At 30.3% G+C, this 14,750-nt stretch overlaps 1 protein-coding gene across 1 annotated transcript; it reads right to left on the bottom strand.

Annotated features, from left to right (window-relative positions):
• Positions 1-1,662: 1,662 nt before the first annotated feature.
• On the bottom strand, positions 1,663-1,971 carry LOC131178332 (putative lipid-transfer protein DIR1). The gene has a single exon (XM_058143290.1). The coding sequence runs from the start codon at positions 1,969-1,971 to the stop codon at positions 1,663-1,665; it is 309 nt and encodes a 102-aa protein (XP_057999273.1).
• Between the last annotated feature and the right edge of the window lie 12,779 nt (positions 1,972-14,750).

The raw sequence follows: 14,750 nt of genomic DNA, 5'->3' as shown, positions 1-14,750 counted from the left end.
AAAGGGCAGCAAAGGCAATGAGAAGCAAAGAAAAACCAATGAAATAGCCATCCAATTGTATTTCAAGAAAATAGAATTCAAGACAAACTAAAAATTATAAATCTTATAACATTCATGAAAATAGAAATTGCAACTTTCTATTATTCATCATACAATAATCTTGGCAATAATTGATTTTGTATTAAAACTTTTAAAGAAATGATAGTATGGATTTAAATTTAACTTAATGCCTAAGATGCAGTACTAACAACTCATAGCATCTTTAAAACATAAAAACTTTCAATTAAAATTTATTTTCGTAATTAAATTATACTATTAAAATATTTTTATTAAATATGAATACCTTTAATAGTTTGATTAAACTCTAGATTATAGACCTTAAGACATCTTTGAAAATAGAAATTGCAAATTTCTATTATTCATAACATATTTATTTTGCCAATGAATGACCTAATATTAAAATTTTGATGACAAAAATGTTAATTTCATTTTGTAACGCAATAATTGGCAAGAGCCGAAATGTTGACCTTGACAATTGTCATTGTACAATTAACAAACATATAAATTCTAATTAATTTGAAGCGTTTGCAAAAAATAATTTAAATGTCAATTTTCGACATCTTATTCCATAACAAACTTTTACATGAATGCGATGAGTAAAAAATATTCTTTATCATATTTATGAGGCTTACGTACTCATGTCGAACAAAAAAGTTATCATCCCCACATATTTTAGTAATACCATGTTTCTACGCTACAAACAATTTCTAAAAGAAGTATAGACATTTAAAGCATTTTTTTTAACAAAATTTTGTTCAATTTTTTTTTTTTTTTGTTTTATTTTTCTTAAACCTAGAGAGCATCATATATATTTATGTTTATTTTAATTCCTGTGTTTAATGAGCATCTCAGATTAGTAAATTATCTATACTTTGCACATGACTATTTATAATTCTAATGCACATGGCAAATTTTAAATTTATTTTTTTAACTCAATATACGAAAATAAAAAAACAAATTAAACTTGTATATAAGCATCACGATCGATGCTACGGGTCACTACCAATAGGAGTGGAACTATTCAGGTCACGAGGGGGCTGTGAACCCTAAAATTTTTTGAAATTAAAATTTTACCCATAAATTTTAATTTATTTTTTTTCGACAAAAAATTAATATTTTCCCAGTGAAATTTAATGAATTATAGCGTTTTGATGCGGTTTATTTAGTTCCAGTCAAGTAGTGCTCACCCCTACTTTTTAGCAATATCCTCTCTAAATAGAGTTAAAGCCAAAAGAACACTCACAAGAATTTTTCAAATTACAAGAGAAAAAGAAAATTTTCGTACAGTTCTTTTTTCTTCATGTATCAACGATTTATTCATTCCTTTATTTGCATAGTATTTAGTGCTAATTCAAATTAGTTATCATATGATAAATGAAATGAACTTAATACCATTTACAAGTTCACCATGTATAAAATATATAGTGAAGTGCTAAAATTATTAAGAAAATATAAGATTTTACTTGTATAATTCCAAATATAATTTTTTTGATACAAAAAAAAATACACCACACTGATTAAATTTCATATTCATTGGCTTTCATATTTTTAAAATTCCTAATTTTTCAATTTTTTTAAGAAATTAAATTTGAGAAACTTGTATTAGTAACATGGATTTTGCTTTCCACATTTCCCAGGAATTTCCATAGCTTTTTTAACATCAACTCCAAGAGTATATAGCAAATACTTGTATTTGCATAAACAAGGCAAGTCTGCTTGTTGAATAAGGTTGCAGCATTGCATGCTCGGAGGAGAAGGTGGATTTCCAGCAACTGCAGAATAACATTGGTTATTGATTCCCTTCATATCTGTGTTACAAACGGCTACAACCTTGATTCCTTCCATCGTGGTCATAGTGAGAAACATTGCTACCATCCACAATGCTATAACATTACTTTTAAAGCTAGCCATTTTGTGTTTTAATGTTATTTTCTTATTCAAGTGGGCTTGTCTCGTACCCTAAAAGTCAATTTATAGTGAATGTTGTCAAGAGTAATTTTTATTTTAGCAATTATTTGTTTTTTTATCTCGAATATTTAGGCTTGTTAAAGGAATACAACATACAGTACGTTATGAGATAGTTGACAAGAGCTAAAAATGGTAACACGCATTTAATATTTCGTTAGAATTTTAGCTTTTAAAAGAAATTCAAGGTTGTTGGGGGATATTATACAGGTTGCATTTACATATTTTCAAAAAATACTCACGTGTACTCATGCTAGAAACAAATCATAGAGTAGTTCAATTTATATTTTGAAACATAAATCTTTTTTAAAATAGTGAAAATGGTAATATGAGTTTAAATATTTAAATTTAACTTAATGCTTAAGATGTAGTACTAACTACTCATAGCATTTTTAAAACTTAAAAGCATTCAATTTAAATTTATTTCTTAATGAAATTATTTTATTAGAATATTTTTATCAAATATGGATGCCTTTAATAGTTTGATTAAACTCCAAAATTATAAATCTTATAACATTCTTCAAAATAGAAATTGTAGCTTTCTATTCTTCGTAAATACATTAACGTTGGCAATAATTGATTTTGTATTAAAACTTTTAAAGAAATGATAATATGGATTTAAATTTAACTTAATGCCTAAGATGCAGTACTAACAACTCATAGCATCTTTAAAACATAAAAGCTTTTAATTAAAATTTATTTTCGTAATTAAATTATACCATTAGAATATTTTTATTAAATATGAATGCCATTAATAGTTTACTAAACTCTAGAATTATAGACCTTAAGACATCTTTGAAAATAGAAATTGCAAATTTCTATTTTTCATAACATATTTATTTTTCCAATGATTGACCAAATATTAAAATTTTGATGACAAAAACATCAATTTCATTTTGTAATGCAATAATTTGCATGAGCTTAAATGTTGACCGTGACAATTGTTGTCGTACAATTAACAAACATATATAAATTCTAAATAATTTGAAGCATTTGCAAAAAATAATTTAAATGTGAATTTTAAACATCTTATTCTGTAGCTAACTTTTACCCGAATGCTATGAGTAAAAAATATTCTTCATCATATTTATGAGGCTTACGTACTCATGTCGAACAAAAAATTTGTCATCCCCACATATTTTAGTAATACCATGCTTCTATGCTAAAGAAAATTTCTAAAAGAAGTATGGACATTTAAATCATTTTTTTAACAAATTTTTTTTCTAATTTTTTTTTTCTTAAACCTAGAGAGCATCTTATATATTTACATTTATTTTAATTCCTGTGTTTAATAAGCATCTCAGATTAGTAAATTATCTATGCTTTGCACATGACTATTTATAATTCTAATGTATATGGCTAATTTTAAATTTATTTTTTAATTTAATATACGAAAAAAAAAATTAAACTTGTATATAAGCTTCACGATCAATGCTATGGGTCACTACCAATAGGAGTGGAACTATTCAGGTGACGAGGGGGCCATGAGCCCCAAAATTTTTTGAAATTAAAATTTCACCCATAACATTTATTTTTTTTTTGGACAAAAAATTAATATTTGCCCACTGAAATTTAGCGAATTATAGCGTTTCGATGTGGTTTATTTAGTTTCAACCAAATAGTACTCACCCCTACTTTTTAGCAATATCCTCTCTAAATAGAGTTAAAGCCAAAACGGTATACTCACAAGAATTTTTCAAATTACAAGAGAAAAAGGAAATTTTCATACAGTTATTTTTTCTTCATGTATCAACGATTTATTCATTCCTTTATTTGCATAGCATTTAGTGCTAATTCAAATTAGTTATCATATGATAAATGAAATGAACTTAATACAATTTACAAGTTCACCACGTATAAAATATATAGTGAAGTGCTAAAATTATTAAGAAAATATAAGATTTTACTTGTATAATTCCAAATATAATTTTTTTGATACATAAAAAAATACACCACACTGATTAAATTTTTTATTCATTGGCTCTCATATTTTTAAAATTCCTAATTTTTCAATTTTTTTGAAGAAATTAAAATTGAGAAACTTGTATTAGTAACATGGATTTTGCTTCCCACACTTCCCAGGAATTTCCATGGCTTTTTTAACATCAACTCCAAGAGTATATAGCAAATACTTGTATTTGCATAGACAAGGCAAGTCTGCTTGTTGAATAAGGTTGCATCATTGCGTGCTCGGAGTAGAAGGTGGATTTCCAGCAACTGCAGAATAACATTGGTTATTGATTCCATTCATATCTGTGTTACAAATGGCTACAACCTTGATTCCTTCCATCGTGGTCATAGTAAGAAACATTGCTACCATCCACAATGCTGTAACATTACTTTTAAAGCTAGCCATTTTGTGTTTTAATGTTATTTTCTTATTCAAGTGTGCTTGTCTCCTACCCTAAAAGTCAATTTATAGTGAATGTCGTCAAGAGTAATTTTTATTTTAGCAATTATTTGTTTTTTTTTATCTCTAGTATTTAGGCTTGTTAAAGGAATACAATATGTAGTACGTTATGAGATAGTTGACAAGAGCTAAAAATGGTAATATGCATATAATATTTCATTAGAATTTTATTTTAAAAGAAATTCAAGGTTGTTGAGGGATATCATACAGGTTGGATTTACATATTTTCAAAAAGAACTCACGTGGACTTGTATTAGAAACAAATCATAGGGCAATTGAATTTATATTTTGAAACATAAATCTTCTTTAAAATAAAGAAAACGGTAATGTGAATTTAAATGTTTAAATTTAACTTAATGCTTAGGATGTAGTACTAACTACTCATAGCATCTTTAAAACTTAATAATTAAATTTAAATTTATTTCTTAATGAAATTATATTATTAGAATACTTTTATGAAATATGGATGCTTTTAATAGTTTGATTAAACTCCAAAATTATAAATCTTATAACATTCTTGAAAATAGAAATTGTAGCTTTCTATAATTCATAAATACATTAATATTGGCAATAATTTATTTTGTATTAAAACTTTTAAAGAAATGGTAATATGGATTTAAATTTAACTGAATGCCTAAGATGTAGTACTAACAACTCATAGCATCTTTAAAACATAAAAGCTTTCAATTAAAATTTATTTTCTTAATTAAATTATACTATTATAATATTTTTATTAAATATGATTGCCATTAATAATTTGATTAAACTCTAGAATTATAGACCTTAAGACATCTTTGATAATAGAAATTGCAAATTTCTATTTTTCATAACATATTTATTTTGCCAATGATTGACCTAATATTAAAATTTTGATGACAAAAACGTTAATTTCATTTTGTAATGCAATAATTGGCATGAGCTTAATTGTTGACCTTGACAATTGTTGTCATACAATTAACAAACATATATAACTTCTAATTAATTTGAATTTGCAAAAATAATTTAAATGTCAATTTTCAACATCTTATTCCGTAAAAAATATTCTTTATCATATTTCTGAGGCTTACGTGCTCATGTTGAACAAAAAATTTATCATCCCCACATTTTAGTGGTACCATGATTCTACGCCAAAGACAATTTCTAAAAGAAGTGTGTACATTTAAAGCATTATTTTCAAAAAATTTTCTTTTTTTGTTTTTTTTTTTTTCTTAAACATAGAAAGCATCATATATGTTTATGTTTACTTTAATTCTTGGGTTTAATAAGCATCTCGGATTAGTAAATTATCTATACTTTGCACGTGACTATTTATAATTCTAATGTATATTGCTCATTTTAAATTTAATTTTTAATTTAATATATGAAAAAAAAATAAACTTGCATATAAACATCACGATCGACGCGATAAGTCACTACCAATAGGAGTGGAACTATTCAAATGACGAGTATGCTGTAAGCCCAAAAATTTTTTGAAATTAAAATTTCACCCTTAAAATTTAATTTATTTTTTTTTCGATAAAAAATTAATGTTTGCCCACTAAAAGTTAGCTAATTATAGCATTTCGATGTGGTTTATTTAGCTCAAGCCAAATAGTACTCACCCTTACCTTTTAGCAATATCCTCTTTAAAAAGAGTTAAAGCTAAAAGGTTATACTCACAAGAATATTTCAAATTACAAGAGAAAAAAGAAAATTCCATACAGTTCTTTTTTCTTCATGTATCAACTATTTATTCATTCCTTTATTTGCATAGCATTTAGTGCTAATTCAAATTAGTTATCATATGATAAATGAAATGAACTTAATACAATTTACAAGTTAACCACATTTAATATATATAGTGAAGTGCTAAAATTATTAAGAAAATATAAGATTTTACTTGTATAATTCCAAATATAATTTTTTTTTATACATAAAAAAATACACCACACTGATTAAATTTTTATTCATTGGCTCTCATATTTTTAAAATTCCTAATTTTTCAATTTTTTGAAGAAATTAAAATTGAGAAACTTGTATTAGTAACATGGATTTTGCTTCCCACACTTCCCAGAATTTCCATGGCTTTTTAACATCAACTTCAAGAGTATATAGCAAATACTTGTATTTGCATAGACAAAACAAGTCTGCTTGTTGAATAAGGTTGCGGCATTGCGTGCTCGGAGTAGAAGGTGGATTTCGACAAGCTGAGAATAACATTGGTTATTGATTCCATTCATATCTGTGTTACAAATGGCTACAACCTTGATTCCTTCCATCGTGGTCATAGTAAGAAACATTGCTACCATCCACAATCTTTGTAACATTACTTTTAAAGCTAGCCATTTTGTGTTTTAATGTTATTTTCTTATTCAAGTGTGCTTGTCTCCTACCCTAAAAGTCAATTTATAGTGAATGTCGTCAAGAGTAATTTTTATTTTAGCAATTATTTGTTTTTTTTTATCTCTAGTATTTAGGCTTGTTAAAGGAATACAATATGTAGTACGTTATGAGATAGTTGACAAGAGCTAAAAATGGTAATATGCATTTAATATTTCATTAGAATTTTATTTTAAAAGAAATTCAAGGTTGTTGAGGGATATCATACAGGTTGGATTTACATATTTTCAAAAAGAACTCACGTGGACTTGTATTAGAAACAAATCATAGGGCAATTGAATTTATATTTTGAAACATAAATCTTCTTTAAAATAAAGAAAACGGTAATGTGAATTTAAATATTTAAATTTAACTTAATGCTTAGGATGTAGTACTAACTACTCATAGCATCTTTAAAACTTAAAAGCATTAAATTTAAATTTATTTCTTAATGAAATTATATTATTAGAATACTTTTATGAAATATGGATGCTTTTAATAGTTTGATTAAACTCCAAAATTATAAATCTTATAACATTCTTGAAAATAGAAATTGTAGCTTTCTATAATTCATAAATACATTAATATTGGCAATAATTTATTTTGTATTAAAACTTTTAAAGAAATGGTAATATGGATTTAAATTTAACTGAATGCCTAAGATGTAGTACTAACAACTCATAGCATCTTTAAAACATAAAAGCTTTCAATTAAAATTTATTTTCTTAATTAAATTATACTATTATAATATTTTTATTAAATATGATTGCCATTAATAATTTGATTAAACTCTAGAATTATAGACCTTAAGACATCTTTGATAATAGAAATTGCAAATTTCTATTTTTCATAACATATTTATTTTGCCAATGATTGACCTAACATTAAAATTTTGATGACAAAAACGTTAATTTCATTTTGTAATGCAATAATTGGCATGAGCTTAATTGTTGACCTTGACAATTGTTGTCATACAATTAACAAACATATAACTTCTAATTAATTTGAAGCGTTTGCAAAAAATAATTTAAATGTCAATTTTCAACATCTTATTCCATAAAAAATATTCTTTATCATATTTATGAGGCTTACGTGCTCATGTTGAACAAAAAATTTATCATCCCCACATTTTAGTGGTACCATGATTCTACGCCAAAGACAATTTCTAAAAGAAGTGTGGACATTTAAAGCATTATTTTCAAAAAATTTTGTTCTAATTTTTTTTTTGTTTTTTTTTTTCTTAAACATAGAAAGCATCATATATGTTTATGTTTACTTTAATTCTTGTGTTTAATAAGCATCTCGGATTAGTAAATTATCTATACTTTGCACGTGACTATTTATAATTCTAATGTATATTGCTCATTTTAAATTTAATTTTTAATTTAATATATGAAAAAAAAATAAACTTGCATATAAACATCACGACTACCAATAGGAGTGGAACTATTCAAATGACGAGTATGCTGTAAGCCCAAAAATTTTTTGAAATTAAAATTTCACCCTTAAAATTTAATTTATTTTTTTTTCGATAAAAAATTAATGTTTGCCCACTAAAATTTAGCGAATTATAGCATTTCGATGCTGTTTATTTAGCTCAAGCCAAATAGTGCACACCCTTACCTTTTAGCAATATCCTCTTTAAAAAGAGTTAAAGCTAAAAGGTTATACTCACAAGAATATTTCAAATTACAAGAGAAAAAAGAAAATTCCATACAGTTCTTTTTTCTTCATGTATCAACTATTTATTCATTCCTTTATTTGCATAGCATTTAGTGCTAATTCAAATTAGTTATCATATGATAAATGAAATGAACTTAATCCCAATTAGGTCAAATTTCAACATTTTACACAAAGTCCTCAACATTTACACAAACCCTAGTTTTCAAAGTTTCAAATTTACACAAACACTACACAATCAAACACCCAAACATTTCAACTAATTACACATTCTCATGGAACCATTTTTCATCACTTAAAAGCAATAAAGTTCAAGTTCCATGGCTTCCAAAAATTCAAGGGTTCTTTCCTCTAGATTTTCTTTTTGTTTTAATGGTATTTATGCTTAGCTAAACATGCTTTTCATGTTTAATAAAGAGAAGAAGAGGGATTAGTGCACTAACCTCTTGTGACCCACTTCAAACTTTAATCTTTCTTCTTCTTATGGGTATCTAAAGCTTCCTTATGGTGTGGGCTAAATTTTTTGTGAAGGGGTCTATGGGTTTTAGTGAGTGAAAGCTTGGGAAATCAAGCTTTAAGCTTGATAACAATGGTGGGGAGGGAGAGACCAAGGGAGACGGCAAGGAGAAAGAGAGAAGTGGAAGAAGAAGATGGTTGGTGGGGTTTTGTCTCTTGTGGTTATTTATATATATATACATTTATGTGTACTTTATTGTTTTTAAATTTCATAAATCTATTTCCTTTCTTTTCTTTTCTTTCCTTTTCTTTTCTTTTCTTTTCTTCTTCTTTCTCTTCTCATTTTTCAAATTCAAATTCATAAAATTAATATATGTTAATTATTCTATTTCCAAATTTTAATTTGACATTTAAGTCAAAATTCACCTCTAGGGGTGAAATGACCAAAATGCCTTTCATGGTGCTCATCGGATTATTTTTATTTTTTTATACCAATTAATAAATTCTCTAAATTTTATTTTATTTCTCAAAATTTTTCCTATATTTTTTTAATATTTATTTCATTAATTTGTGCCTCCTCACTATAGTTTAAGTGTAGTTCCAGACATCTTGACTATCCGAACAGACATTAGTCGTCGAAACAGTAAAATGTACGGACTACCTACGGTGAGGGCGTTACAATTCTTCCCCTCTAAATAAAATTTCGTCCTCGAAATTTACACAGTGTAATTAATCGAGGGACCGCTATCTCCTTGTCTTTTCACCTTTTTGTGTTATGATACTTTACTTTTTCTTTAGTCTGTCTTATTAATCCTAGTTCTACAATCTTATCCTTATCTCTATTTACTATTGGAAATACGTAGCTCTACACAATAGTCCCAAGTCGGTACTGTAATCTGTAGCTTACAGCACAAATATCAAAAGCATTGTATAATCACCACGGTATAATCCCAATAGTCTAACTATTTTTTTTTCCTCAACCAATTCTGTACTCATCTTCTTTCATCTTATATACAGCCTCCTTCTCATTTCCATCTATTATCTTTGATACGATCCTTTTCAGTTGATAATCTACCATAACCTTATGGTTCAAAGGGTTGGTGATAAGTATGTCATCTTTTGACCCATCTATCGGTATCCTCTTTCAACAGGAGGTACAATGCATATATAGGGGTGAACATAGTTAGGGTCTATCAATACATACTTAAAGGTATTATAATTAGGAAATGTACCTCTGATAACATCTATCGGATTTGGCTCCTCTCGAGCCATAGCGTACACGCGGGATGCTACTTCAGCCTCGGGGTGTTCTATAGTCTTAGAAGCTCTTTGTGATGTACCAGCTACCTCTGGTCTCATCGGTCTTCTACCCCTCTGTACTGTCGGGGCAGACTTCTAAGTCTGTGGTGGAGCTGTGGGAGCACTCCTCCGTGGGCAATCTCTCAAAAAAAAAATGCTCTATGGACCCAGATCTGAAACATCCACCCGTTAGCAATCTACACTTTCCTTTGTGGTTCTTCCTACAATGTGTACAAACTGGCATCGGGGTTGATCTCCATGCTATAGGACCCACAGAATTGTCAATTGATACACTCATCTAACCTCCTCTCCTCGGGGCAAATCGGAACCTCTGCCTCTGTTCTCTACTCTGAATCTAACCCTGAGACCCCCTGGGTCTCTTGCTCTCTGTAGCAGCTGCGCTGGACTGACCAGGTCCAGACCCTCTCTTGCACTACCTGTCTCTCCTAAACTGCTCATCATTTTTAACTCTCTCTACTGGGGTCCTATATACTAGCTGGGGAGGTGGTGGCATAGCTCGGTGACTGTGAACAATTGAGTCATTTGCTCTAGGAAGGCCTATTGTGTCCTTACTAAAGTACCCAACGATGGTTCTGCTCTACTGCTATTGCGCCCCTGACTAAACGCAGGTGCAGGTGCGTGATTCTCTACTTCCTCCTCTATGGGTCCTGGAGGTCCGTGCTCTTAAGGATCAGATGCCATCGATCCTATAAAACATATAAAGAACAAATCTATATTAGTGTCACCTCGACTCTATCTAAAGGCCCATGCATGTGATGCAACTATTTCTTTCTATCTATCTAGGTCTAGGACCGCCTAAACCTTTACTCTGATACCACTAAATGTAATGGCCCGGCCCACTAGTGATATTGTCCGCTCTGGGCTAAAGCCCTCACGGTTTTAAAATGCGTCAATAGGGGTTACGAACCATCAACTTATAAACCCAGCATCTCTCCCGTGTTTTGTCGATGTGGGATTTGCCTAGGGTGTTACATAACTTGAGTTCTATAACCCCAAATTCAGTGGTTCAAAAATTGAAATTCAAGTTTAAACATAGAGGAGCAATTGTTATGAAGGAAGTGTGACTAAATAGACATCCTAACCTAGACAAATTCCTAGATAAAGATAACACATCAACATGAACCTAAAGAAAGATTCATGGGAAAAATACTATATATGATAATTAAAATATTCATAAGGATAATTAAATATTAAAAATGATATGAATATGTAAATTGGGACTAATGTCCTATTAATATGAAATTAATGGTACCAATGAATAGTACCAAGAATATAGTAAAGTGAATAGTGCTAAAATAATTAAAAATGTTTAATTGCCCATAGTATACCTAGACTTATTTATTTAGTTTGGATAAATTGGTATACCAATTAGGGACTACAAATAGCAGTACTGTCTACCGAGAAAATCATGAACTGACAATATATGTCTAGTATGATTGTTCTATAGGCTATATGCCTACTTACTGGCCATTGTGCCTACTTTATTTCTGGCTTTACAAGCCTGACAGCGGGTCTCATGCCCAACAGCTCACCTCGTGCCTGACAGACGTATACTGGATAGACATATGGCTATCTAACCAGTATACACCCATGCATCCAACTTTTATAATTTCTTATAGGTTTCTTGGGCATTGAAAATGATTAATTAAGATTGAATATACAATAAGTAAACAGAAAAGATCTTGATAAATTAAATTGTTCCCAAAGTGCAATAAAAATGTAAAAGACACAGAAATTATGAATTTACCATTATTATTTAAATTGTTAAATTATTGTTATTATAAATTATGCACCAATAAGTGTTATGCTTAGCGCGTTGGTTTTCCATCGCGTAGGTACTGGAGATCAGTCCAGTGACCATAGCATTTGCACGATGGTCTGCTTGTGAGCTCGACTAGATCTGCCACTGTCCAGAGTTACCTCACCGGTCTTTTGTATTTTGATAGGGCCCATGTATAGACTAGTATTTTGGTTCATTATGTCTAGTCATGATGTATTTCATTTTGGACTTGTAATTAAACTTTGAGATTGAAATGAAAACTTGTAATTTATTATCTATGAATTTCTATATGAATGCAATAGATGATACTTCATTTTTAGATCTCATAAATAATTGTAAATGATATGATACAAGAGAATATGATATGAAAATGTGTGAAATGAATATGGACATGTTAACAGGTGATTAGTGGAAACCCGCAGATGTTAATAAAACAGGGGAGGCTCTGTTCGGGTCTCCACAGAAATAAGATATAAGAAAAAAAAATTTTTCTACACATAGAATACATGTTTTAAATGACATCAAAAGTTACGATAGATATGATAAAATAAGATAGGGTGCTTCGGCATCGAATGTGGCACTTCTTGCTCGGCTATACAGTATACGGGTAAGGGGCGTCACAGCTATTATTCACAATGCTATAACATTACTTTTAGAACTAGCCATTTTGTGTTTTAATATTATTTTCTTATTCAAGTGTGCTTGTCTCCTACCCTAAAAGTCAATTTATAGTGAATGTCGTCAAGAGTATTTTTTATTTTAGCAATTATTTGTTTTTTTTATCTCGAGTATTTAGTGTTTTTTAAAGGAATACAATATGTAGTACGTTATGAGATAGTTGACAAGAGCTAAAAATTGTAACATGCATTTAATATTTCGTTAGAATTCAGCTTTGAAAAGAAATTCAAGGTTGTTGAGGGATATTATATAGGTTGCATTTACATTTTTTCAAAAAATACTCACGTGGACTCATACTAGAAACAAATCATAGAGTAATACAGTTTATGTGACGCCCCTTACCCGTCTACCGTATAGCCGAGCAAGAAGTGCCACATTCGGTGGTATCAGAGCAGAGGTTTAGGCGGTCCTAGACCTAGATAGATAGAAAGAAATAGTTGCATCACATGCATGGGCCTTTACATAGGTCGAGGTGACACTAATGCTGATCTATTCTTTGTCTATTTTATAGGATCGATGACATCTGATCCTTCAGAGTACGGACCTCCAAGACCGATATAGGAGGAAGTAGAGAGTCACGCATGCACTGCGTTTAATCGGTAGCGATGGCGATGAAAGCAGAACCATCGTTGGGTACTTTAGTAAGGACACAATAGGCCTTCCTAGAGCAAATGACTCAATTGCTCCGTCAGGTCACTGGAGCTATGCCACCACCTCCCCAGCTAGTATATAGGACCCCAGTAGAGAGAGTTAGAAATGATGAGCAGTTTAGGAGAGACAGGCAGTGCAAGAGAGTGCGGACTGCCGATCCAGCGATTGCTATAGAGCAAGAGACCCGAGGGTCTCGGGGTTAGATCAGTAGAAACGAGGCAGAGGTTCGATTTGCCCAGGAGAGGAGGTCGGATGAGTGTATCAATTGACAGTGCAGTGGGTCCTATAGCACGAAGATCAATCCGATGCCGGTTGTACACATTGTAGGAAGAACCACAGAGGAAAGTGTATATTACTAACGGGTGGATGTTTCAGATGTAGGTTCATAGAGCATTTTTTTTTTGAGAGATTGCCCATGGAGGAGTGCTCCCACAGCTCCACCACAGACTCGAAATGCCCGACGATCTTGAGGGTAGAAGACCGATGAGACCAGAGGTAGCTGGTACATCACAAAGAGCTTCTAAGACTATAGAACACCCCGAGGCTGAAGTAGCATCCGCGTGTACGCTATGGCTCGAGAGGAGCCAAATCCGGTATATGTTATCAGAGGTACATTTCCTAATTATAATACCTTTAAGTATGTATTGATAGACCCTAACTATGTTCACCCCTATATATGCATTGTACCTCCTGTTGAAAGAGGATACCGATAGATGGGTCAGAAGATGACATACTTGTCACCAACCCTTTAGGTCACCAGGTGATTGTAGATTATCAACCGAAAAGGATCGTATCAAATATAATAGATGAAATGAGAAGGAGGCTGTATATGAGATGAAAGAAGATGAGTACAGAACTGGTTGAAAAAAAAAAAAAAGAGTTAGTCTATTGGGATTATACCGTGGTGACTATGCAATGCTCTTGATGTTTGTGCTGTAAGCTGCAGATTACAGTACTGACTTGGGACTATTGTGTAGAGCTACGTATTTTCAATAGTAAATCGAGATAAGGATATAAGTCAAAATTCACCTCTAGGGGTGAAATGACCAAAATGCCTTTCATGGTGCTCATCGGATTATTTTTATTTTTTTATACCAATTAATAAATTCTCTAAATTTTATTTTATTTCTCAAAATTTTTCCTATATTTTTTTAATATTTATTTCATTAATTTATGCCTTCTCACTATAGTTTAAGTATAGTTCCAGACATCCTGACTGTCCGAACAGACATTAGTCGTCGGAATAGTAAAAGGTACGGACTACCTACGGTGAGGGCATTACAGTTTATATCTTGAAACATAAATCTTCTTTAAATAAAGAAAACTGTAATATGAATTTAAATCTTTAAATTTAACTTAATGCTTAAGATGTAGTACTAACTACTCATAGCA

This window comes from Hevea brasiliensis, chromosome 3 (assembly GCF_030052815.1).
Source record: "Hevea brasiliensis isolate MT/VB/25A 57/8 chromosome 3, ASM3005281v1, whole genome shotgun sequence".
Lineage (NCBI taxonomy): Eukaryota > Viridiplantae > Streptophyta > Magnoliopsida > Malpighiales > Euphorbiaceae > Hevea > Hevea brasiliensis.
This window is presented reverse-complemented; position numbering and strand designations above follow the sequence as displayed.